The 27,011-nt window shown below is 37.6% G+C and overlaps 2 protein-coding genes across 3 annotated transcripts in view; one reads left to right on the top strand and one right to left on the bottom strand.

Moving 5' to 3' along the window:
• The first annotated feature begins 802 nt into the window (after positions 1-802).
• On the top strand, positions 803-22,602 carry LOC101746960 (myrosinase 1). The gene is made up of 7 exons (XM_004932279.5): positions 803-1,112; positions 14,471-14,589; positions 14,926-15,501; positions 15,799-15,893; positions 16,921-17,226; positions 19,218-19,459; positions 22,333-22,602. Exons 1-7 carry the CDS (start codon positions 1,075-1,077, stop codon positions 22,544-22,546), a joined length of 1,590 nt encoding a protein of 529 aa, XP_004932336.1. The 5' UTR covers positions 803-1,074; the 3' UTR covers positions 22,547-22,602.
• Positions 22,276-27,011, bottom strand: part of LOC101746819 (facilitated trehalose transporter Tret1) — a 24,808-nt gene continuing 20,072 nt past the window's right edge. The window contains exons 3-4 of one of the 2 annotated variants that reach the window (XM_004932278.4): positions 25,113-25,919; positions 22,276-22,876 (exon numbers count right to left, since the gene is read on the bottom strand). In XM_004932278.4, the coding sequence (XP_004932335.1) occupies positions 22,688-22,876; positions 25,113-25,919 (996 nt within the window). In that variant the 3' untranslated portion in view covers positions 22,276-22,687. Of the gene's footprint in view, positions 23,801-23,843; positions 25,920-27,011 lie in introns of both variants that reach the window. The other variant, XR_009973171.1, reaches the window with a different exon arrangement.

Raw genomic sequence — 27,011 nt, 5'->3', positions numbered from 1 at the left:
CTTGTGAAACTGGAACGGTCTCCGGGCCACAAGTAATTCTTCAATCCTAAAAAAAAAGTTCAGGGTAACTATTTGTCGGTTCGGGGATCAGTGAAGAAGAACTACAAAGGATGCATTGGGTTACTGACATAAAATTACCTCATTGGTTTTGGCCCAGCGGGTATTTGATTCTTGGATAACTAGGAATTTCTGTTCGGGTTCGATTTTGGATGATTAGTTCTGGAAGGGTGGGGAAAAAATTCTGTTTACAGCAAATTCAATATCAAGCAAAGAACTAAAACATATTTTTGTTTAATTTAATCGTCCCTGTTTGCAATATGGTCTTCTTGTAACGTGCGTTATCTCTCTTCTCATCACGTTGTGAACGTTTCCCACGTGGTAGGTAATTTTCAAGTGAAGTCCTTTACGGCTTTCTGTATTCTTCTGCCTTAGTAAATCTATTTATATTTTTTTTAGTTATTAGAAAATTAATTTTAGTTATTATTAGTGCATTCTGGTTAGAATTGTAGGACACGAATTATGTAATGAAATTGAGAATGGTAGTCTTAACCCATAGGCAATGCGCTATAAACTAGTAGGTATATCCATAATATGTGTACCGAGATAACACCAAAAAAAGGCTTGAAGCACCAGTTACGTAACCCTTTTTTTAAATTAACGTTTAGCATCGAGAAACTCGAACTACCTAAGTAGTTCTATAATTCGTGAAGTTTTTCTAGTCCTTGGCGGCTACACTATTCTCTGATTCTACCTGATGACCTTGAAGAAGGTCGCATATACGTCTGAATCCGCTAATAAAAACTGGTCAGTCGCTAGCCTCTCTATTTCTCAAAGGGAGTATGACGACAATGAACGTGTTTTATCTTAGCTATTACTTGCTAAGTGCGGCTGTTCTCTCTGCCTTTAGTGTAAAATCAGAACAGTACGCGGTATAACTCCGCTCGTGCTGAACGTTTATTGTATATTTAATACGAAACAAATAAAAGTAAATTACGTTCTGTGTGATTTAACGTTCATAGATTTGACCTTAGTGTTAACATCGAGTGTAAAATATACCTCTTTATTTATTTTAAAATGAGATTGATTTTAATCATAGCCTTTTTGTGTGAAGGGTAAGCATCAAATTCAAATTTTTTATGAGTATAGAAACCAATTAAGTAGAAGGACAACAAGGGTTTATTTTATTTGAACTAAATTTGCCTATTTTTGAACTATGTACTATTTAAATTTTTTTAATACTGGAATGAAAATTATTTTTAAATTAAAAAGTCCTTGAAATTGAAGTCTTCATGGTTTAAAGGATTAAAGCTCGATGTACACTTATCAATCGATGTGACTTTGCCCGTTCAAATCCCGTAAGCAGGTACTAATTTATCTAAGGGAATACGTTTACGGTCGACCTAATTTCACAATGAAAGCATAACATAGTATAATATTAATAAAATTCGCAATAGTTATAATTTGTTTAATTAATAGTGGTAGGGAGTATAGTAAGCCCCTAAAGAAGATGCAGGTAGGTACCGCCGTCCTTGTTATTTCTGTCGTGATGCAGTGGTATGTTCGTCATAGTATCATCGCAATTTCACTTTGAGAAGGCGGCACAACATGAAAGCCCTCTTGTTGTGGCCGCCGGTAATTACATACCCGATCCTGTGGACTGAATAGTAAACAGTCGACGTCGCCCTAAGCACATCATTACGGATCCTCCCGATCCATTAACGGTGCTTTTAGGTACCTTAAGCACCGGTCACCGTCCTCGGTCTCGACGAGTAACCCATAGTTTCCCATAGACACAGACCACTGAGTTTCTCACCGGATTTTCTCAGTGGGTCGCGTTTTCGATCCGGTGGTAGATTCTGCGAAGCACTGCTCTTGCTAGGGCCAGCGTTAGCAACACACCTGGTTTGAGCCCCGTGGGCTCACCTACACGTCAAGAAGAAGCTTAAATAGCCTCTCAAGGCATAGGTAAGAAAAAATAATAACCGCGATCTACCATAAGACAGCCAGACAGGGACAGCTGAAGTCGTCGTGGCCTAAAGGATAAGACATCCGGTGCATTCGTGTTGAAGCGATGCACCGGTGTTCGAATCCCGCAGGCGGGTACCAATTTTCTAATGAAATACGTACCTACTCAATAGATGTTCACGATTGACTTCCACGGTGAAGGAATAACATCGTGTAATAAAAATCAAACCCGCAAAATTATAATTTGCGTAATTACTGGTGGTAGGACCACTTGTGAGTCCGCGCGGATAGGTACCACCACCCTGCCTATTTCTGCCATGAAGCAGTAATGCGTTTCGGTTTGAAGGGTGGTGCAGCCGTTGTAACTATACTGAGACTTTAGAACTTGTATCTCAAGGTGGGTGGCGCGTCTACTTGGTAGATGTCTATGGGCTCCAGTAACCACTTAACTCCAGGTGGGCTGTGAGCTCGTCCACCCACCTAAGCAATAAAAAAAAAGCACAGAAATCAAACCGGCAAAGATTATAATTGGCAAGATTGCTATGCTATTGATACATTGATTTCAAGTCTATAGGTCGAGAGCAACATTCCAGTGGCACTTAACATTAGCTGAGTTGTGAGCTCGTTCACCGCTTTCATTATGACCCAACTAAAACTTAATTCATTAAAAACGACTTATTCAAACAACGGAAACATCATGTTATTTCTATTAAAAAAAGGAATTCAATCATTTTTTATGTATACCTAAGCATTAGTGATTAAATCAATGTGCATGGTGTGGTTCTTATAACAAAATGTAGTAAATGAATCGATTGTCATATTTTATTCAAATAATTCGCGAGGCCCTTTCACCGTATTCATTTCGCAAGGGCTGTCGAAATCGTAAGGTTTCAATCCATTACATTTTAACATTAGGGTGCATAGTGTGTTCCAATATGCATTTTATTTAAATTGTTACGATCCATTAAGCTAAACGCCAGGTGCTCTGTTATACTATACTAGACGATGACCGAGCTTTGCTGGGTTTTTTTTTGATAACGCCATCTTGTTGTGTCTTTAAAGCGGTTAGTTGCCCTCAATGAAGAAAAATAGTATTATTATTCGCCAAAAGATGTCGGGAAGAGTCATAAAGTTGATTATCGATAAAGTTGATCATTGAAAACACGAATAAAACAACATTTTCTGAAAATCAATTGTAGCTAGATCGATATATCGCCCCCGAAATCCCCTGTATACAAAATTTTATGAAAATCGTTGGAGCCGTTTCCGAGATTCAGATTGCTTGTTTAAAGGTATAAGATAATTGAGACTAAGCCATGTTTCAAGGTTACTGGCGGCATTTGCTTTGTTGATGTCCATGAGCTCCAGTAACTGTTTAACATCAGGTAGACCATGATCTAGTTCAACCGCATGAGCATTAAAAAAGTCAGGCAGTAAATGACCAATTTTCAAGAACGACCTCATGATGAAGGAATAAAATTGTGTAATACGACGGATTTCAAATCCTTATGGTGTTGGTAATAACATAATACCAAGTAGCTGTGAGTTATAAATTAAGAGCAGTCGATAGAAACGCCATCTGAATAGTAACCTATTGTTATGGGTCTCATGATTTTTAGTAGTACGACTTTCCAATCGAAAAGGTTCATGGTAGGTACCTAAAGTTCTTGATACAGATTGGCGAAGAATAGTTCGTATGGTGATGGTAAGTTTATTCATAGGAAAATCTGAATGAAATCGAGGAATGAGGTAAAAAATTATAATTCATTACGATATTTGAATGGCCAGTAGTTTTCTAATGGCAACAGGAAGGATAATTACATACAATCATACGCCTTCAACACGCTGTGATTTCCAGAATTACTCCATTTTGTTAACTTGTTTAGCATTGGTACACACGGTATAGCAAATCTGATATCTGAACATGGCGTGTGGAAAGGCTATCGAAGCCTATAGACATTACTATGTATGTAATAAGACTTATTGTTTTTTATAAAGGCTTGCGGCAGAGATATGTACATATGAAAAACTATGGTGGTAGGATCTCTTGTGAGTCCGCACGGGTAGGTACCATCACCCTGCCTATTTCTGCCATGAAGCAGTAATGCGTTTCGGTTTGAAGGGCGGGGCAGCCGTTGTAACTATACTGAGACATTAGAACTCATATCTCAAAGTGGGTGGCGGCATAAATGTCTATGGGCTCCGGTAACCACTTAGCACCAGGTGGGCTGTGAGCTCGTCCATCCATCTATGTAATAAAAAAAATTACAAAGAATAATAAGAAAAGGAGCTGTTTTGTATCAACGATGCTTAAGATTGGAATTAGATTGTCGCTGATTAGATTATTGGAGTTAGGTTCGAAAATAAGATTGAGATATTGTTACTTCGCGATATTATTACCGGGATCGTATAGTTGAAGCTCTCGATGATAGCCTAACAAACTACCATGTGATGTCCTTCTTTTTTTTTCGGGCCTGGGCCGAACCTCCTGTGAGGTCCCCGCGCCTAAGGGGGCACGCGTGGTATGTAGGACTTGACGATCTGATGTTGGGAGCAGACCACAGGCCGCCCAAGGAGTTTTAGGGCCCTACCGCACTAAACGATTCCCCTGCACTCTTACACCCGATGTCCGATCTCCGTCCGGGGTCAGAACCCGGTCAGAGTAGGGAGGTTCTCGCCGTCAACACTACAACCAGACTCGCGGCGCCACTCCGAAGACGCCCGACCGACGGGTCGTTGAGGCGATAGTCGACGACCAACGACGCCGGTCTACGAACATATGATAATAGCCCAGAGGTCGGCAAAGTGCGGCTCCGGAGCCACATGCGGCTTTTTCAACTCTTGAGTGTGGCTCTGGCACAAATATCCTAATTGTTTGCCCGGCCTCTAATATTCTCCGGCTGTGGACGAAAAAGCTGGTTAATAGTATGTACGGTCATTTAATATCAGCACCCCTAAGTGATGTCGATTATTATATATATGTATATTAATCGAAGAAGTATACAATATAGCATTTATTTTATGATTTGCAATAATAAATGCTTATTACATTTACAAACAGATTTGGCTCTCAATTTTTTTAAGTCGTTTTAATTTGCATATTTGGCTCTTTGGCTATTAAGTTTGCCGACCACTGTGATAGCCTAACAAACATAGAAAGATAAGTTTTTTATTTAAAAATAAATCGATTTTTACAATTAGATTGATTTATTTAGAGTCGCGATATGTTAGGATGAGGATATATTAAGATTATGATACCGAATAGGTGTTAACTACATGTTATTCTGTTGGCACATTAAATAGGGTCGTGGACTAAATATACTAAATCGTTAGAAAGGATTAAGTGATCTGATAATACAATAATTACATTCATATTGCTTGCCATGTAGATTATGCACTCTCGAGTAAATTTTATTACTTTACTGTCTATTGTAGTCATAATGCATTTGTAAATAGTCACTTATCTATTAATATATACTAACACGTTGTTGTATGTTTTATCTTTTTGTACCAGTTACATGAAAATGAACCACATAATATCAAATAATTTCAGTATATTTTTATATAATACGGTCTTAAATAAAATTAAATTGTCGATCAATTGACTAAGGATACGTTTATACATATAAAGTCATGCATGCAATAGAAGTAGAATCCGGTGCGTCTATACATTTAAGAAAAGTAATAAATATTGACGGCGGTAAGTAAGGAATAGCAATAGAATATAAATTAGCGATTTTATTTATTTTTATAATATAATTTGTTTATTTGTCTGTTTGTTTACGCTAATCTACGAGTAAACGGACTATCATGTGGTTTTTACACAAAGACAAACTGAAATACAAACATAAATTTACATTTATAAAATATTGCAGGTTAAAGAGAAACAATTGGTGATTAGATGTTAGGTTTTTCAGAATAAATTAACTGAAGAGAACTATGACCTAAAAGTAATCGGTAACCATGGCTCATGGATATACCATATTTTATGTCCGGAGCACAGTCATCCGCTGCCCACTGCTCATTCTCTCTCTCTCTCTTCCTAGTTGTTCATCCTACATGGTGGTTGGGTCAGCTTTTCTTAATTTTCTCCTCCACTTCACTCTGTCTACGACATCACCATCAGTAACATTGGATTCTACCTACATCTTTCCAATTTGTCTTACGCTGCCTACTGCTTATATGCGTGCTAAATACGTAAACCATTGTAGTAAATGGCGAAAAAGTTGAGTAACAGATCATGCTGTGGTTATAAATAGCTCATTTAATATACCTGCGAATTTACAATTATTCACCCAACTTCACATGAATTTAAATTACTGTTTTCTGATTTCTTATTTTAGACGTTAGTGAATACTGTGTTGTTGCTTCCTTTAATTTCTTTTAATGTTATTATTATTATTTTTTAATGGTGTAGTCAACGGCTGCGCCACCCTTCAATCCGAAATGCGTTATTGCTACGCGGCAGAAATAGGCATAGGGTGGTGGTACCTACTCGTGCGGACTCACAAGACGTCCCACCACCAGTAAAGACGTTTTGTTGAACCAGAACAGTATTAATTGAATAATTGTGCTGATTAAATCAACGTTGGTTTCATCAATTCAAGTACAGATGCTACAAAAAAAATATATTTTCAAATGCATAACAAATAGGTACGCTTAAAAAATATAATGACGTCATTTTTACGAATGTAAATTTACTTGAAGAATAGAAGACTTCATCAATTTTTTACCTTATTATTCTGGTTTTATTAAATGGTAATATGTATAAGAAATGCAAAAGTAGATTAAGTGTAAACCAACCAACATTATTAAGCCTGTTTAGTATTTTTTTCTGTTTATTGCAGTAAAAAAAATTTAATAGACATACTTAATCAAAGCTTCTATTGAACAATATGTGAATTCATGTAAGAAAATCAGTCAATGAATTTTTGCATTATCTATTGATAGACTCTATCGTATATAATTATGATCATGAATGGTAAATAAATTATATCTTCAATCGACACGACGACTTTGCGACCTGCAAAGACAGAACATACATGCAAATTAAAAAACCATATGTTATTTCTAAAATCGTTTCAAACACCCGGAATACTGCACGCGATTATCATATTATCATATCTAGAAAATGATGAATGAATGAATGATCATGGTTCTATACTCTTCGCATATACGAGTGTTACTGTGTTACTAATAATATTTGCTATGTGTATGTGCTATAATTCTCATGTTGTATTTGTTATTTTAGTTATGCGTTATTTGTTTTACACACACTTATCACTTTTTATTATTATTCTCATTATCCTCTCGCAGGTCTGCTGGAGGAGATTTCTCAAAGAAATAAGCAGTGCCTTTGTACATAATTTTCCTATTACTCTGTACTGTGTCTTGTTTTCTGTGTGTACATAAATAAATAAATAAATAAAACATTTAGGAATGTTTTAGATACTTAGCAAATATATGATTTTTGAATATTATTTTTTCCATAGATGGAAAGAACAAGTTTGCAAAATGGTCCCCATGAATTCAAAGTCGAAACCCTTCTCGAACCCTAATCAAACTCTGAAGGGTAAGAATTTAAGTTTTATCAATTCATCGACTCATAAATAAAATTCATTCGCCTACGCTCTCAAAAATTTCGCCCAAAATTTTGTACACTTGTCATATTTTTGCGTAATCTTAGCACACCTAAGATCTGGAAATAGACTAGATTGAATAAAAGTAGTCCACTAAAACGTTATCGAGGCGACTGTTTCCCCGCATTACACTTCTATCTAAACTATTTAATAATCAGTTTAAATATCTACCACAGGAAACCATGGGTGAACTTCTAAGATATTTATTTGTGACTAGCTGACCCGGCAGACTTCGTAGTGCCTCAATCGATAAATAAAAACCTAAACTTTTGTATAAAATAAACATAAAACAAACAAAAGGAATCCGTTCGACGGGGGACACATCAAAGGGAAAACATAATTGTTATTTTTATTTAATTCCGAGTATTTTCATATTTATCTACCTTTTAAATCTTCTCTGGATTTTCATAAATAATTCAAGACCAAAATTAGCCAAATCGGTCCAGCCGTTCTCGAGTTTTAGCGAGACTAACGAACAGCAATTAATTTATATATATATAGATTTTATTCTATAGTAGACATCTTGTTATTACTTTTGAACGATTAATAGTATTAAAATTAATGATGGACACGTTTCAATAACCAGTTTGTCTGTTTCGGATTTAAGTCGTTCACGGATAACGTCTTCTTTTTAGTGAAACATCAGACATTAATTGATTAAATTGTCCAATTTGTTTCTTGAGTTCGATGTTTTTGAATTAATGGTATTAATTGTATTTTTCTTTTAATTTTATTAGAATTAACTGAATTCGTATTTTATTAGTAGTATTAATTGTATTTTATTTTTACTTTTATTTGAATTAACTGAATTCTGATTTTAATTAACTTCATAAATTTAATTTAAATTGAAAATATGTTTGTCTTATGGGTGACAGTACCCTTTGACGGTGCTGGGTTGCTCTACTTATCAGTTGAATCGGGTTTTTAAGCGATCTGTCAGGTCGGTCGGGTTTCTGCTGGGCGCTCTGCACGGCTTTCAGCCAGACCTGCCCGTTGTTTATCACGGGAACAGAGAATCCAATCCCGGGATTTGTATTGGAGACCCAGAGACTTCAATGTGACCTTTGAACAATTTTTTTTTTCCTACCTAAGCTGGTAGCCTTGAGAGGCTATTCCAGCGTAACCGTAACTAGTAGGTGAGCTCACGGGGCTCAAACCTAACGACGATGCTAACACGAACCCTAGCAAGAGTTTTGCTTCGCAGAATCTACCACCGGATCGGAATCGCGACCCACTGAGAAGATCCGGCGAGAAACTCAGTGGGCTGTGTCTGAGAGTTAATTTACTCGTCAAGCCCTTCGTCGCAAGCGACGGGTTCGACGAGAACGGTGACCGGTGCTTGAAGTACCTAGAAGCACCGTTAGTGGATCGGGAGGATCCGAGATGACGTGTTTTGGGCGACGTCGACTGCTTTCCATTCTGTCCGCAGGATCGGGAATGTAGTTACTGGCGGCCACGATGAGAGGGTTCTCGTGTCGTGCCGCTTTATCGAAGTGGCGCATTGACGCCGACTGCATATACTTACTGGTGGACTCTAAGTCCAGGTCGTCATGGAGGTTTGAACAATTACTGAGAAAGTCTCACCTTCCGGGTGACGCAAGTGCATACAGATCAGAGCTGTTTCGGCCTTTAATTGTACTGAGTTAACAAGCGGGAGCTAACGGCAGAGTACTACCATTGTGGCGATAAGAACACAGTCAAGCTTACGCTTGTAGTCTGCTCTGATTCTGCTCTGCGTCAGAGAGGAGCAAACCCGTGTCTTCGTCGAAAAATTAGGACCGGACTTGCACACCATACTGATTAGGTTGTTCGGCAGCGACGTGTAGAAGTTTGACTTTGCTCCGGCCCCTGTTGGACGCAGTTTTGGTTCAGGTTGTGGTTTAGGGCAACTGGAGGAGTCGAGGCCGTCAAGCGGGGTATCACAGATGTGCAGCTTATCGAAATGGCTGGTGTAAAACCGTTGCTCTGTTTAATTTACGGATTAATATATTTTACGAGTAGTAATTCCTATATTTTGTGCCATTTGCTATCTCTGAGTAAATGATTATAATAGACTAGCTGACCCGGCAGACATCGAAGTGCCTCAATCTATAAGTAAAAGACCTAAACTTTTGTATTAAATAAACTTAAAACAAACAAAAGGAATCGGTCCGACGGGGGACACATCAAAGGAAAAACAAAGATGTTATTTTTATATCATTCAGAGCATTTTCATATTTATCTACCTTTTAAACCTTATCTGGATTTCCACAAATAATTCAAGACCAAAATTATCCAAATCGGTCCAGCCGTTCTCGAGTTTTAGCGAGGCTAACGAACAGCAATTCATTTTTATATAATAACTAGCGACCCGCCCTCGCTTCGCTTTGGAAACATTAAAATACACATGAAACCAAAAAAAAATTTGAAAAAAAATTAAAAAAAGTAGCCTATGTTCATGAGGGACAATGTCGGCTTCTAATGGAAAAAAAATTTTTCAAATCGGTCCAGTAGTTTCGGAGCCTATTCGAAACAAACAAACAAACAAATCTTTCCTCTTTATAATATTAGTATAGATATATAGAATAGATAAAGTAGGGTTATGGACTTATTACAGTAAAGTTAAAATCAAAATGTATGCTATCAATTAATGAAGCTAATTATAACATTGCACTTGACTTACACAGTGCAGTTAATATTTTCCGCAACTATATACTACAAGGGTTTGAAGGTTTTCCTCTCGGAACACTAACGACAACAATGACATAATTTACTTCCAATTAATTGTTTGACCTGATTATATTGCAATGAAATAACATTGAGATCAAAAAGGTTAGTAAATAAATTATTAGTAAGTATACGGAAGTAACGTTTACACTTAAGTGCATGCGTGCACATATTACACGACTCAAGTAGAAAATTAAACGTAAATCATAGTAAACTTGAAGTAATTAAAAATTGAGTCCAAGTAAAAGATTAATGGAAAATATATTTGACGACTCTACTATCAATGTTACCGTATCTAGATAGAAAAAAAAAAACTAAAGACAAACTAATCTCAGACCAGAAGATCTACTTGGTAAATATCCTGTCGGAAATATCGTCTTCGAGATACAGTTCGATTATCGTCTATTCCTATCCAACTCCTCATTTTTATCTTTACTACTTCTGATTGGATGATATATTGGGAGTTGGGAGGTAACACTCGTTAGGGCCTGCCACATATCCTGCCCATCTCCACCTGAAAACAATCACCCGTCTATTCACCATTTATAAATAAATAGGCAATAACAAAACAGTAAAGGAGAAAATGTTCCTTTTCCTCTATTTGTCAAGCGATTTTCTTTTCCTTTTTTTTGTTTAGTAGCTTTTGACGAGCTTGATTGCTATCTAAATCTTAATCTCAGCAAAAAAAAGGGAAATTTAAATACAGAGATTTATTTTAATCTTGTAGTGTTGGCGATTATGGTCAAACATCGATCATTGGGCGAAAACATATAATAATTGAGGTATCGTATTTTTTTCTATTTTTTATCAAAATTACAATGGTAGTCACATGTTTTCTGGGAAATTTGTATTCACTGCTGGTCAATGGAAGGCGAGATTCGTATTTAAAACGTAGCAGACTTTAAAGTTAAGTTTCCTGTTCATTTTCTTTTCATCCAAAGTCAAAGTGATGCTTGAGTTATTGATTTCTATGTAAGTGCTTACGCTTGATAGCGTCGTCAATGTATTGATATGATAAATGCGAGATAAAGAATGCGTTTATTCCACGAAACTACTGGCCGTACTCTGATGAAACTATTGTTTTTGTTACAGACATTCATAGCTAATATTATGCAAGGTAGACTCGAATTATTTTGTGATTTCTTAGTTATGTATCAAGGTTATGTATCATGTTTGGCCTCGTGAGCCATAAATATAAACAAAGAAAAGGTTAATGTTATTGAAAATGTTTTTGGGTTGTTAAAATTAAATTTTGTTAAAAGGTCAAACGACGTCAGCGACGAATAATAAAAAAATTACCACCGTCACCATTCAAATTTGAATAAGCGAAGACCCGTCAACAATATTTTTGTGTAATGTGAAGTTATGTTAATTCAGTTATGTTATCACACAAAAGATCACTAGCATGGGAAAATCAATTTTATAGTTTTATTTTGATACGAATTTTGATTTGAATACGAGGTGATAAAGTAGCACAAAAACTGCAATTATCATTTAAAATTTGTATATAACTTTTTGACTGAATAAATTTATTGTAGCTCTGTAATTCCCATACATTTGAAAAATTAAAATTGAACTAAGTATTGCAAGCATTGCTTGAAGCATTTACTGAATCGACATCACATGTCGCTCTGTATCTTCGTGTTAACAGAAGATCTGTTGATAAATCAATGAAATCAAAACGATAAATCACTGAACTCGAATGGCGAGTTTCGGACTCAAAACAAACGGTGCAAGCGGATACCGAAGCCAATAAGCATCCCAACGCAAATTCCGACAATCCCCAAAACTAAGGTCAAATGTAGCTTAATCCTACTGCCACTAATTTTGGAGTTAATAATATTAAGTGCGTTCGTACTTAAAAGATTTGTATAAACATATTTTTTTAAGTTAACACGAAGGCCGCACTAAACAATTTCACTATGTGAGTTGTGTGCTCGACCGTAGGCTGTAATTAGTTAGCGCCCGATTTTCTCTTACATTTTACCTATATTCCTTAAAATGTGTAAATAAAACATGAAATAAAAACTATACAAAAAAAACCATACAGGTTTTAATTTTATTCCTCGATCGACCTTATTTATGATTATTATAAACATGAATAAATAAAGAATAGTCACTAAAATCTTTTATGTATTATGTTTTTGTTCAAATATATTCATAATTGAAGGTCGACAGCAGATACCGAAGGCTCATTCGAATCTAGAGGCTTTATCTCGAACGTTTCACGACGAGAGCTCGCATAGATTAATTGACATTATCTTCTGCAAATATGAACGGGTATAGATATATACTATAATATACTATCATACCTAGTCAGGTCATAAATTCTGTCACATGTTTAATGTAAAATAATTGAAACAAGTTTATTCATTATGTAACCATTCATATACCAAAATGAACTTAACAAAACATAGATTCTTATGACACTAAAGTTTATTCAAAATGACCTCCGTGATTTTGAATACAGGCCTTCAATCTGCGCGGCCAGTCGTCTATCGCAGCACGAACGAGGTCCATGTCAATATCGGCGGCTGCCTTAATCAAGGATGTCTTGAGTGACTCCAAATTGGGATGAGGCTTTGAGCACGCCTTTTCCTCCAAGTGTTGCCATATCTTGTAATCTAACGGATTCAAATCTGGACTGGAGGAGGGCCGGTCTTCGTGCCGGATGAAGTCGATTTCACGCGCCGCCAGCCAGTCTTGTGTGCTCTTCGCTCTATGAGCTGGCGCCGAATCTTGTTGGAATACCCAGTGCCTGTTATTGAACATGGTATGAGAAACAGGTTCCACAAGGTTCGTCAGGACTGTATTTTGATACACAACTGCATTCATTTTTACACCTTTCTTACAAAAATGTACCTCTGTTAAGCCCCAATAAGAAATTTCCAACCATACCATGAGCGAGGATGGAAAATGACCTCGTTGGACACGCGGAATACGGTTGCTCGCTTCTTCACTACTGTGTGCGTACACCTTATCATTTTGTTTGTTGTAGCTTTCTTCTACGGTAAAAATTTTTTCATCTGAAAAAAGAATTTCCCGATATTTTTTTCCCGCGTACCTCTTCAACAAAGCGCGGCATCTCTTCAGTCTCAGGTCCATTAGACGAGCATTCAAACGATGTCCTGTTTTTCTTCGATATGCCCGAAGCCCTACGTCTTCATTTAACACCCTTTTCACCGTGGTTCTGCTTAACTCCATCTGAAGGGCCAACAGTTTCTGCTTACGTTTGGGATTTCTTTGAATTCCCGCCTTCACAGCTTTTATCACTGCTGGAGTCCTAACAGACCGAGGGCGACCACTTCTTGACCTGTCATCTACACTAGAGTCTTCATTGTATCGTTTGATGGTACGATAAACGAATCTTTTGGTTATATTAAAAATTTTCAGTATGTTAAAAATTTGAATTGGCGCGTAACCGCAACGATGCAACGCAATAACTGCAACACGGTCTTCTTTAAGCGTCCACTCCATATTTAAAAATGAGTAAAATTCTAAAAGTATACATTTTTATTTTCATGAACAATTCGAAATTCGAATTCAATAAACTTTTTTGTGGCCAGCATTCTAAAAGAAAAGTTTTTACTGTGTGACAATACTTATGACCTGACTAGTTATATACTGTACTGTATAGATAAATAATCGCATATGTCGATACCACTACCACTTCTTCGTTTTGACTCTTAATTTTCTATAGTATAATATTTGTTAATGCAATTGTTAACATTTTTAGTTAATCAATTGCCACTGAAATAAAAGGGTAAACGCAATAGAACAAGAAAAAAAATTACTGTTGTGATTCGAATACACACTTTAAGTGATCTGAATCTAAGAATTGAATTGTGTTTTTATTGTTAGTTAACGGTAAAATTTTTGATAAAATTAAGATCTACTATTAAAAATAGGTTTCGTGTGCTTGTTAAAAATCCGTATAAAGGGCATATATATGTAAATGCCGCAACACAGCTTCCTGTATGATATTGACGAGATTGTTCACGTGAACTAAGAATATTTAAATATTTTAATTAAAAATTATCTTTTATGATATTAAATTATCTTATTATATTACATTAAATTTATGTTCAATGCAAATGCGAATAATTATTTACAATGTAAAAAAAGATATGCATTGCTAATGTAAATATTGTCATTTACAGATACGCTGAGATTGTCAATTTAGCTGGAGGAAAAAATACGAACTACAAGTTTCCAGAAAATTTCATATTTGGAGTATCTACAGCTGCTGCCCAAATAGAGGGCGCTTGGAATGTAGACGGTTAGCACCTACTTTTTATTACTATTTGATTTCACAATGGAAAATCTATACTCAAGTCCATCAATGTCATACAAAAATAACTATTGAATAGAATGTGTTATATACTATTGTACATTTGTATCTATTCTATGTTCAATAACAAAGTAATTTTTAGACATACGATGCATTTTTAGTATCGACTTACTTTCTAGCGTAAATGCCACATACCTACATAATATTAGTTAAAAAAAAATATGTACCTATTTTGGGAAAAATGAATATAAAGCGTCCTCGTAGGAAACATCTAAGAATGAAAACGTTTGATAATTTCAAAGATTAAATCTTTGTTTTTTATAGGTAAATCCGAAAGTATTTGGGATCATTTGGTGCACAAAAACCCCGAGTTCGTCAAAGATGGATCCAACGCGGACGTTGCATCAGATTCTTATCATTTATATAAGCGCGATGCTGAAATGGTTCACGAGCTCGGAGTTGATACATACAGATTTTCTGTATCGTGGCCCAGAATACTTCCTACAGGATTAACGAACGAAATCAATGAATTAGGAATTGCATACTACAATAATCTTATAAACGAAATTCTGAAATACAATATAACACCTATGATAACGATATATCATTGGGATTTGCCGCAAAAGCTACAGGACATCGGTGGATGGTCAAACGCGCACATTGTCGACTATTACACGGATTACGCTAAGATATTGTTTAAGAACTTTGGAGACAGAGTCAAGTACTGGATAACTTTCAATGAGCCGATGCAGACTTGTCTAGAAGGCTATGGGGGAACATATCGAGCGCCCGCATTAAATCGACATGGTCACGCTGAATACCTATGCACTCATAACTTACTTAAGGCACACGCTAATGTCTATCATCTGTTTGACAAAGAATATAGAACAGTAAACAAAGGTGAGTTACAATGACACCTACTTTCTATATTCATATATTAAATGTTTTTAGTCGTAGAGGAGTATAAGTAGGAAAGCGGACCGTAGCACTAGATCGGGAAAACGTTAGCAAGAAGAAGAAGAAGAAGAGGTCACTAATTAATCTGCTTGCGGTTGATCCAATTAATCTGCTCTTTTACAATAAGATTAGCTCTGATTAGCTAGATCGCATTTGTTTAAATCGTCTAAAAATAGGAAAATGATAATTTTAAAAACTGAAACGAAATCAATATCAACGAAAAATATTTTCATTTTTCAGGAAAAATTGGTATTGCACTAGATTCTAACTGGGCTGAACCTAAGACAGATACTCAAGAAGACAGAGATGCAGCAGAGCTATATTTGCAAACACATGTAAGTTTCAATATGAACATAGATAGCGCACTTAAATATTATTATCTGAGATATATATTATTGTATATCTCAGAAAGTCGTGACAGGATGTTTATCTTTACAATATCACGTTAAAGAAAAATTTACATTTCACGTTGTTCCTTTATGATTAAAAACAATCATGTAATTTATCGCAACGTTTGTGACCGCTACAATTGGAAAGTAGGTATTCCGAACGACAGATTTTTTAAGGTCGGCTTAGAGATCCGCGAGGAAGAATTAGGGAGACTATAATATGTAAATAGCCTAAGCACCTCTTAGACACAACGGGGTGAAACTAGTGGATGTGGCACTATTGTCGCGATGATTCCTATTTCATTTGAGATTCAGTTGCGTGTGGTTGAGTGACAGGGGTTTTTAGCCTTATAGCGATGACGCCAATACCCATTGTGTAGAGGAGAGTCTGGCGAATGTGATTCTGATACAAAAAATAATGACAATAATTGCGAATAATGCTGTATAGTCTGTATAGTAATAGTGGATATGATAATTCAATTCGTATTTGTGATATATAGATAGATGAATAATAACTTTTTAGTACTCTTATTATAAATATGCATTTAATATACATATTTTGAAACAAATTTCATTTAGTTATGCTATACAATTTCGAGTACTCTAAATAATAATTAGTTTTTCATTCTACCAACTTGAATGTTTTAGATTATTTTGTAGTATTTCACTCAATAAAAGCAAACATTAAATTAGGATAAAACTATAATTTGCTTTATAAGCAAATGTACAGGTACTATAATGATATAATCCTTGTAACACTTAAGCGCTATGTAATTAATGAATTATTGGAAGTGGTGACTGGCCAAAGAGGTCAATGTTGCGTGCACTTACTATTTGTCATAAAATGGTATGATATATTAAAAATGAATTTATGTTAGAAAACTATATATAAAATAATAACAAATTTTTGACGAAAGGCTTGCAAGAGGTGAATTATTGGTTAAATTTCAAAGAGTATTTGTATATTTTTCAGGTCGGCTGGTACGCTCATCCGATTTATTCAGCGGAGGGTAATTATCCTCCCGCATTAATAAAGCTTGTGGACCAAAAAAGCAAAGAACAAAACTTTACTCGTTCCCGTTTGCCTAAATTCACAACAGAAGAGGTGGAATACATTAAAGGAACGGCTGATTTCTTTGGTCTGAATCATTACACAACATACCTGCTGACGATGGCGGATAAAGAAGTAGGTTCTATACCATCTCACCAGAACGATGTCGGAATCGTGAGGGTTCAAGATCCGAATTGGCCGTCAGAATCCTCTTCAACTTGGCTCAAGGTATGTGAGTTGAACTGACACTTCTTTCTGAAGGGAGGGCATATTTTGGCAAAATTTGGTACTACAGTCTTGACTAAATCCGTTGCGAAGGAATGTTGTTTTTATTAAGGTAGGTTACGGCTTGACTTAAAATTGAGTTTTAAACTATTTATCATTTGAGTGCGCCTTCTATATCGTATGAAAATAATGACTGAATTATTTGGGCAAATAGTTTCATTACAGATCTCGTGCTGGTATAACCGTTACAATCTAAGGAGTTTCTTTTTTGAAAATGTATAGATTTTGTAAAGAAATTAACGTTATTGTGTAGAACTCTCAATAAATTTGGGTCAGGTAAAACAAGTTGTTGGGTAATAATAGTTATTTAAAGTTAACAAGTGCACAAAGGGAAAGGAAATTAGTTTCTTATTTCAACATGACGAAATCTATCTCGAGATTGCGTTGGTTGAATACACAATTTAAAAGTATGGTTTATTTCCAATGTTAGTTCAGCTACCGTATATTCAATGTTCTTTAGGGCAACAAAGCGTCTTTTGTTATTTTTGGATCAAGATACATTTTGAATTGAAGAATTTTTTTTAATATGAGACTGAACTGCATTGCAAGCCCTTAATTTTAATAGGATGGGTGCTTATTCGACTTATCGTTCTGCTCTAAGCTATTTGTTTAGGCGACATGTATTAAGTGTAAGAAATGTATGTTATGTACGTATATATTAAGTGTAATGTATTTACGTAGTCTTTATTTATTCTGGGTCAGTATAGCAAAGGTGCTTTCTTACAATAGTATAATAAGTACCTAGTTATAATATGCTTCAGATTTTTTCTGCTTGATTTTTTTTCCCGAGACGAACCACACACAGTCCCTTTGCCTTTATAAATTAATCTAAACTATTCAGTTAGGGCGTGCTCTGAGTTATTGTTAAATTTCATTATCTTCCTATTACCAAAGTATCATCCGTCGCCGAAAAGAAGTTTATCCTGGTTCTTACTGGTGGTAGGACCTCTTGTGAGTCCGCGCGAGTAGGTACCACCACCCCGCTTATTTCTGCCGTGAAGCAGTAATGCTTTTCGGTTTGAAGGATGGGGCAGCCGTTGTAACTATACTTGAAACCTTAGAACTTATATCTCAAGGTAGGTGGCACATTTACGTCGTAGATATCTATGGGTTCCAGTAACCATTTAACACCAGGGGGGCTGTGAGCTCGTTCACCCATATAAGCAATAAAAAAAAAACTGTTGCTTATTTATAGTGCAGTAATATAGCTAGCTACCCACCCCTATGGTATTACCACAGTTTTACAATCCATACAGTTGAGAAATCCCTTTAATGTCGGGCGACACCTTCATCCGTGCACGTACTTAAGTTATCAATCCCAAATGATAGGGTTGTCAAAAAAAAAGAAAATAAATGTAATTATGCAATCATTCATTTATAAGTACTTAATTTAAATGTGTTGTACTGGCTGATATTTACGTGAAACTTTATGTTTTTAGATTTCTATAATAAAATTGAATTATGTAAAGTATTCGCATTCGGATAAACAATCCTATCATACAAGTCTGAGAGAAACATGAGTATGGCTGTCATTTAAATTTTCCTTTAAAATATTGTTTCCAACAAATGAGCGAAATTTATAGATATAAACTTACCTCGCCTTACGGAGCAATATATAAAATCCTTGCTGTATTTTGCTGTCGAAGCACATCCATTTACAAATCAAGTGTGCAACATCATATGGGACGTAAATAATGATTCTCGCAACGTACATTTTCGTATTTGCCTTCAGCGTTTGAGTGCGCAAACTTAACGCGATCGGGGGCAGAAGACTGCCCAACCCTGCCTTTACTCTACGCAAGTAATTCTTTACCTGAATGTAGGTTATTTTAGAACTATAGTATTTACTCATATTTATGACATGAATAACCACTGGAGAGCCGCGGGCTCGATTTACCTCTAGTAAAAATATCTCTACGGATGTTAATTTTCAGGTCGTGCCTTACGGATTCAGAAAACTTCTTCAATGGATAACGAAGACATACAGCGGCTATCCAATTATAGTTACCGAGAACGGCTACGCGGATTTCAATGGTCTCGATGATAAAACACGAGTGTCCTACTATAGTCATTATCTGAACGCGTTGTTACACAGTATTCACGAAGATGGAAGCGTTGTTGAAGGGTACTTCGCGTGGAGTTTGATGGACAACTTTGAATGGGATGACGGATATGTGTAAGTGCAAAATTTTCAATCGTCATCGATAAAAGTTATCAAGTGAATTGTAACCTGTCTGATAAGAGTCAAATAGCAATGTGATATTATTAATGTGACATTATCACCCTAATTCTTCTGCGAATATAAAAAAAATGACCGCATAGGATGGTAATATCATTCATAGGAGAGGACCTCTCGCTGCCGCACGTCGTGGCTACGATGCTCGGCAGCGACGAGTCCTGTAAGGCGATGCTCGATTTCTGCGAGTCCCCCATCTCGCAGAAGGAGGCAGCGGAACGAGAGACGGAGAGCTCTTCCCTTTCCGCACCGATCCATCGCTGTCGAGCCGGGGGCTGGAGGAGGGATTACGCCCGTACATCTCGGCCCCTGTAGGTGGCGGCTTCCCCCCGGTAAAGGTCAAGGGGTGACCTGAGGGGGTTGAGGCCGTGCGGCGCACTACCAAAACTCTAGCGCGCCGCCAAGGAAATACGAAAGAGCAACCGGTTGGCGGTGTATCGCGTCCCGACCCGGCAGGCTGGTATTGGTCCAGCGCGGTATTCCGGGACACCAGCGGCACCGTCCGGGCGGCCTGACGGGCTGCCGTACCGAGACGGCCGATGTTTCAGAGCCTTCGATTCGCCTCGAAGACTCCGTCGGCCGGTCGTCCTTGGGGTGAGCTGCACCGTCTGGTTGTGTTGACCGCGGTAACCCCCTTACCTCATCCGGGTTCTGATCTCGGAGGTGATCGGAAGTTTGGGCGAAGAGTGCAGGGGAGTCGTTTAGTGGGTAGGGCCCTGAAAACATCCTTGGGCCGGCGGTCTCGCAGTCGCGGACCAGTCTCACATACCCCGCGTATCCCCTAGGCGCGGGGACCTCTTAGGAGGTACAGAATTATTACTAAAGCGAAGCAGTTATATGTTCCATTTTGAATGTGTATTTATTTTTCCTACCTAATCTTTTGTAGCCTACGGGACTATTCCAACGGATCGGAATCTCGACTCACCAAGATCCGGCAAGAAACTCAGTGGATTGTGTCTATGCCCGTTAAAGACACAAGTTTGCGCGTTCACTGCGAAGAAGGACCCCTTTGTCATGGCGCCGCAATTCCAAGGAGTATCCCTGCAACCTTCCGAGAGTATTGGGATACTTGGGGTCAACATTTCGAGCGATGTCCAGTTTCGGAGTCATTTGGAAGGCAAAGCCAAGTTGGCGTCCAAAATGCTGGGAGTCCTCAACAGAGCGAAGCGGTACTTCACGCCTGGACAAAGGCTTTTGCTTTATAAAGCACGAGTCCGGCCTCGCGTGGAGTACTGCTCCCATCTCTGGGCCGGGGCTCCCAAATACCAGCTTCTTCCATTTGACTCCATACAGAGGAGGGCCGTTCGGATTGTCGATAATCCCATTCTCACGGATCGTTTGGAACCTCTGGGTCTGCGGAGGGGCTTCGGTTCCCTCTGTATTTTGTACCGTATGTTCCATGGGGAGTGCTCTGAGGAATTGTTCGAGATGATACCGGCATCTCGTTTTTACCATCGCACCGCCCGCCACCGGAGTAGAGTTCATCCATACTACCTGAAGCCACTGCGGTCATCCACAGTGCGTTTCCAGAGGTCTTTTTTGCCACGTACCATCCGGCTATGGAATGAGCTCCCCTCCACGGTGTTTCCCGAGCGCTATGACATGTCCTTCTTCAAACGAGGCTTGTGGAGAGTATTAAGCGGTAGGCAGCGGCTTGGCTCTGCCCCTGGCATTGCTTTAGTCCATGGGCGACGGTAACCACTCACCATCAGGTGGGCCGTATGCTCGTCTGCCTACAAGGGCAATAAAAAAAAAATAAAAAAAATGCGCTATGCACTATTGCACCTCGAACTTTTCGTCATATTAGACGAGAATGGTGACCGGTGGTTAGAGAATCTAATAGCACCGAGAGTGGACCCGGAGGATATTACAAGATATGTTTTGGGCGACGTTGACTTTGCAATGCCTCGTCGCCTGAGTGCGATATGTAGTTAGACCCGGCGACGATAAGAGGGCAATTGAGACTTCGATCTCATTTCGCAAAGCTGGCCTACAAATTGCGACGTCTGTGGGTTCTGCAGTTGGTCTTTTTTAAAGTAAAACTACCGGTTTTATGGTATTTTCTTTTCATTAGCTATCATTAGCAAGTGAGCTCATCGTCCGTCTTATGTTAAACAACCGACATCATAGACGCCTCGAAATATATCGCTCAACTTTTTGTATCCCTGAGACAGACACGGGTAGCGTGCTAGCTCCTTACAATAACACTTGCAGTAAGCATTATTACCAGTGCTTAAAGTAGAAAATAGGGCGATCGAAATTGTGAGGTTAGGTAGGAAGGTGGATGTTACTTAAAGTTACTTAAGGGAAGCAGCTCTAACAGACACGTATTGATAAATCAGATTAATGGTAACAGATTTTAATCATTAAGATTTTGTAATCTTGTGATAATTGTATTTTGCTCCAACTGACTAAATTTTGACTGTTTTATTAACGTTACAATATATCGATTTTATAATTGTATCAAATTTTATTGGGCTACAGAATTCATGTCGCAATACCTGGGCTCTGGTAAACACCATGCTCTTTATTATTGTTGTTTCTGCGTTGCCGCGAATACAAAATATTTTTATATCACAAAAAATCGGAATTAATAATAAAGAAATAATAAAAAAAAAAACTATAATTTTCTTATGTCCTACTTAACATTTTATTTATTTTTGACTAAGTATCTGATCTAAAACTACCTTAATAAAGCCAACGAGATTATTCAAACATCCTAAAACAAAACTACAGGGTTTAAATGAAACAAATTATCAGTCAAACGCTCTCCATGTATAATTCACTCGTCATGTTTTAAATGCATTTTGCAGGTCCCGCTTCGGTCTGTATCTGGTCGATTTCGAAAGTCCCAACAAAACGAGAACGGCAAAGGATTCGGCCAAGCTGTACTCCAAGGTGATTGCGAGTCGACGCCTGCCCGAAGACTACAACCCCGACGACTTCTCCGCTTTCAACAGCGCCGGATCTCATTTCTGCTCGATCTTCATGCTGTTTCCACTAACAATTCATTGGCTATTTCGGTAAACGGATTCGAAACAAATTACTAACCTAAATAATAATTAAACGTTAAGTATTCAATATCATTAAATTTTCATTTTAAATTGATCCCTTATAAGCTTAACGCTAAATACTAGTGAGAATAAGTAGTCGTCTCGTATTTTCTGGTTAGTATTCGACCGTGTCAATTTTCTTTGCGTTGTCTCTGGCGACTTCGTGGCGCAGTTGCGCTTGGATTGAGGCGAAGGACTTTCCTTTTGTTTCTGGTAGCATCATCACCATGAAGACGAGTCCAAGAAATGAGAAAATAGTGAATCCCCAGAACACTGTGTAAATTTTATACGCTTGTTCGACAACCTGAAAATAAAACGTTAATAATAAGTAAAGGTTTCTTTTTTTGTGGAATACATACATGGACATCGCAATGCGAATGCCGCTCCCCACATTACTTATCAATCTTGCCTACTGGTGGTAGGACCTCTTGTGAGTCCGCGCGGGTAGGTACCACCACCCTGCCTATTTCTGCCGTGAAGCAGTAATGCGTTTCGGTTTGAAGGGCGGGGCAGCCGTTGTAACTATACTTGAGACTTTAGAACTTATATCTCAAGGTGGGTGGCGCATTTACGTTGTGGATGTCTATGGGCTCCAGTAAACACTTAACACCAGGTGGGCTGTGAGCTCATCCACCCAACTAAGCAATAAAAAAAATCTTATTAGCATTGTAATAATGGGTATTCTGACTTTCTTTGACAGATCTTAACTACGATGGATTTAGCTATAATGGTGCTGTATACGAATCCGCATAAAAATATATGCGTTTAATATAATATGTATCACAGTGTGGTTCCTAATTGCGGCCTACACCCGTGAACACGGTGTTTTTACGGACACTATTAATAGCTTAACTAAAATAACTTTTACGGTTCTTATCTTTTCGTTGTAACGGTCAGTCTTCTTAAAGTATTCGAAATTTGGGAGCTAATAGAATGATAATAAAAAAACCGCAATAATAAACCGTAGTTAGTAGTTCTGATTAAGTCTACAAATCCCGAAAACCGGAAAAAAAACCAACAACTTAGTCTATCACCCATATACAAATATACCGTATAAGTTTTTTGACGATCTTCATTTAAATGCAGTGATCGGTAAAAATAAATTGTCAAGTATTGAAATGTAAGACATGGATTGACGTCAATGTAATTATTATAATGAACACTGCCAGCTTTTGCATTGCATCCATTGAGACAGTAGTATTTATAATACTATCTACGGAAGGTCTCACTGGTGGTAGGACCTCTTGTGAGTCCGCACGGGTAGGTACCACCACCCTGCCTATTTCTGCCGTAAAGCAGTAATGCGTTTCGGTTTGAAGGGTGGGGTAGCCGTTGTAATTGTTGTAATACTGAGACCTTAGAACTTATATCTCAAGATTGGTGGCGCATTTACGTTGTAGATGTCTATGGGCTTCAGTAACCACTGAGCAGTAGGTGGGCTGTGAGCTCGTCCACCCATCTAAGCAATAAAAATAAAATAAAAATTGAGATTTCGATATCGTCTCAAGGTAGGTTGCAGTAAAAAAATTTTCTTCCCTACCTAATCGTTGGTAGCTTAAGGGGCTATTCCAACTTCAAATCGATAGTTGGGCTAACGGGCTCAACGTGAGAGAATTGCTAACACTAGTCTTAGCAAGAGCAGTGCTTCGCTGAGTCTACGACCGGACCGGAATTGCGACCCACTGAGATACGGCTAGAAACTCAGTGGGTTAATTGCAGCGTTTAAGTTGTAATGTTTATAGGCTCCTAGAGTTTTGTATTTGTTTTGAATTTCTTTGCAATTTTGAACCAGCTACAGTCGGATTTTTTGCTTTACATAAGCAGAAGATCTCGCGGTCCGTCTTATACCACCATCAGACACGGAGTCGCCGATTTCTCTATGGTATTTTAAACTAAAAGTACTTTGTTATAGTCGTTGGGGCGTACTATGAGTTAGAACAGGCGATGAGGATTTATTCAAAGAAAAATATTCTTTTATGTTCTGATTTTAATTTAGGAAGGCGCAAGCTAGTTAAGCGAAGCTATCATAAATACTTTTCGTTTTACTGAGAAAGACAGACGACTCCCACGTATTGACGTAACTGGATTTGGACTGGCGATGGACGTGGGCTGATTTTTTAATTGAAAATATAATATAATATTTCTAACGTGATTTCTTTGTGGTATCTTATTAGAGTAGTTACTTATTACTGGTGGTAGGACCTCTTGTGAGTCCGCGTGGGCGGGTACCACCACTCTGCTTATTTCTGCCGTGAAGCAGCAATGCGTTTCGGTTTGAAGGGTGGGGCAGCCGTTGTAACTATACTTGAGACCTTGGAACTTATGTCTCAGGGTGGGTGGCGCATTTACGTTGTGGATGTCTATGGGCTCCAGTAACCACTTAACACCAGGTGGGCTGTGAGCTCGTCCACCCATATAAGCAATAAAAAATAAAGTAGACAGGGACCAGTGTGAACAGTTTTTGTGTTATATAACGCCTTCAAAACACCCTGTATGTGTGATGCTTAAATGTATATAGTTTAATAAAATGATTAAATTACCCGGAAGAGATTCTGCACTGCAAACATAGCGACGCCTGTATAAATGTGTGCTATGCAGGACGCGTACAGCTTGACATTAGTCGGGAACATCTCCCCGATTGTAACATACGGCACGGTTGATAAGCCGATGGCGTAGCACACGATGTAAACGATAAGGGCCACTAGAAGTATCCAACTAACGTTCTGTACGGCTTGCTTGTTCGTATCGTAAAAGTAGAAATACGTTCCGATTGTTCCATTCATTAGTCCTACGCCCAAAGTCGATAGCAAGAGAAGCGGTTTGCGTCCTACGCGGTCCACGAGGAGTACGGACAAGATACAGGTAGCAACCTGCACGCATCCTATTATAATAGATTCTTGATAGGGTTCGATACTTTTACGGGTTGTCTCTTCTAAGGTTCCATTTGGCAGTATGGTAGGTCCGGTGGTACAGTTGAATATAAATTGTGAATACGCAACGACTGCAGCGCTGCCACAAAACTGTTGTACCGTGAAAACCCCTAAAGTAATCCACATCGCTTTTTTGTTGGTGGCTTCTGTGAATAAATCGCTCCATGACCCGCGATTCTTCATGTCTTCCTGGACGTTCAACTCTATACTTTTGAGCTCAGTTCTTATGTCACCACTACGCAGACTTCTGAGGGATCGTTCTGCTCTGTCACTGCGCTCGAATTTTAAATAATAGTACGGAGATTCCGGTAGGAAACAGAAAGTTATGATGAAAGTAAAAGGCAGGATCAAGTTGATTGACGCCAGCGTTCTCATAGACACGAACGGTCCAATGCAGTATTGAGCAAGAATTCCGACCTGAAAACACAAAAATATTGTAAGTTACGTGAAAGTTTATAAAAGACCATGATGTTTCACCTTTATTTCTGGTTACACTTTTAAAAAAAAATGTCTTTTATTATCTTAAAATTACGTTTTGTATTATTACTAAGCTTAGAGCAGTTTTTATATATTAATTATTAGTAAATCTAATTTCGTAGAATCCATTTACAGCTTGCAATTAAAATTATCCGACATGCGACAGACTGTTATCTCGTATAAAAAACGTGTAAGGAATTCACACATAAATACAAGCAAATATAATCGGATGATTATGTAAATGTTTACTGCATCTTTTTGATTCAGGATCTCTATTAATGCCTAAGAATAAAATTTTAAAGAAATAAGTCTTTGAAATCAGTAAAAATATAATTTATAAAAATAGATTTCATTCAGTATCTATCTATGTACGTATTCACTGCTATTGCATCATTATCAAAATAGTTCTATTTTATTATCAAAATGTGGTGATATAACGATAAACTTTCAGTTTTCTATATTCAACGGTAGGCTCGCCTTATTTGTAGTTCAAGATATTATTACAACTAAGCTATGAACTACATTGCTAAAGTATGTAGAAAGACAATAATCGTGCTATTGAAGAACTTATGGATAAATTGTAAGGTTATTACAAGATAGTTTGATATGTCCATTATAGTTATTAACATTGAAAACGTAGTTTGAAAGGATATGTCTATTACTGCAGTTATCTTCCTGAGTGGATGGATAATTACGATGACTCACCACACTAATGACGTACAAAATGCTAAACGGCAAAATCAAAATTTTATTTCAATAAAATTTGGAATTAAGAAGTTCACATTTTTCTATTGCCTGGACGGATATACGAGTTCACCGCCTACCTGGTGTTAAGTGGTTACCGTCGTGAATGGAACCCCACTTGATGAAGCTCGTGGTCTATAGGTATGTCTCTATTGCATAGTACTCACGTAAATTGTAATTTTTGCCGGCATGAATTTTATTAATCGATATTATTGCTTCATCGTGGAAGTCATTCGTGAACAAACGCTATGCATGTATCTATACTAATATATTAATCTACAGTGGTTT

This window comes from Bombyx mori, chromosome 5 (assembly GCF_030269925.1).
Source record: "Bombyx mori chromosome 5, ASM3026992v2".
Lineage (NCBI taxonomy): Eukaryota > Metazoa > Arthropoda > Insecta > Lepidoptera > Bombycidae > Bombyx > Bombyx mori.
Note: the sequence above shows the minus strand (reverse complement) of the source record. Positions and strands in the feature narration are given on the sequence as shown.

Excerpts from the sequence above, each read along its gene's own strand:
- LOC101746960 (XM_004932279.5), top strand. The coding sequence starts at position 1,075 with ATGAGATTGATTTTAATCATAGCCTTTTTGTGTGAAGG. Across the intron at positions 15,502-15,798 it reads ATATAGAACAGTAAACAAAG|GAAAAATTGGTATTGCACTA; the intron begins GTGAGTTACAAT and ends TTCATTTTTCAG. Across the intron at positions 17,227-19,217 it reads CCTCTTCAACTTGGCTCAAG|GTCGTGCCTTACGGATTCAG; the intron begins GTATGTGAGTTG and ends GTTAATTTTCAG.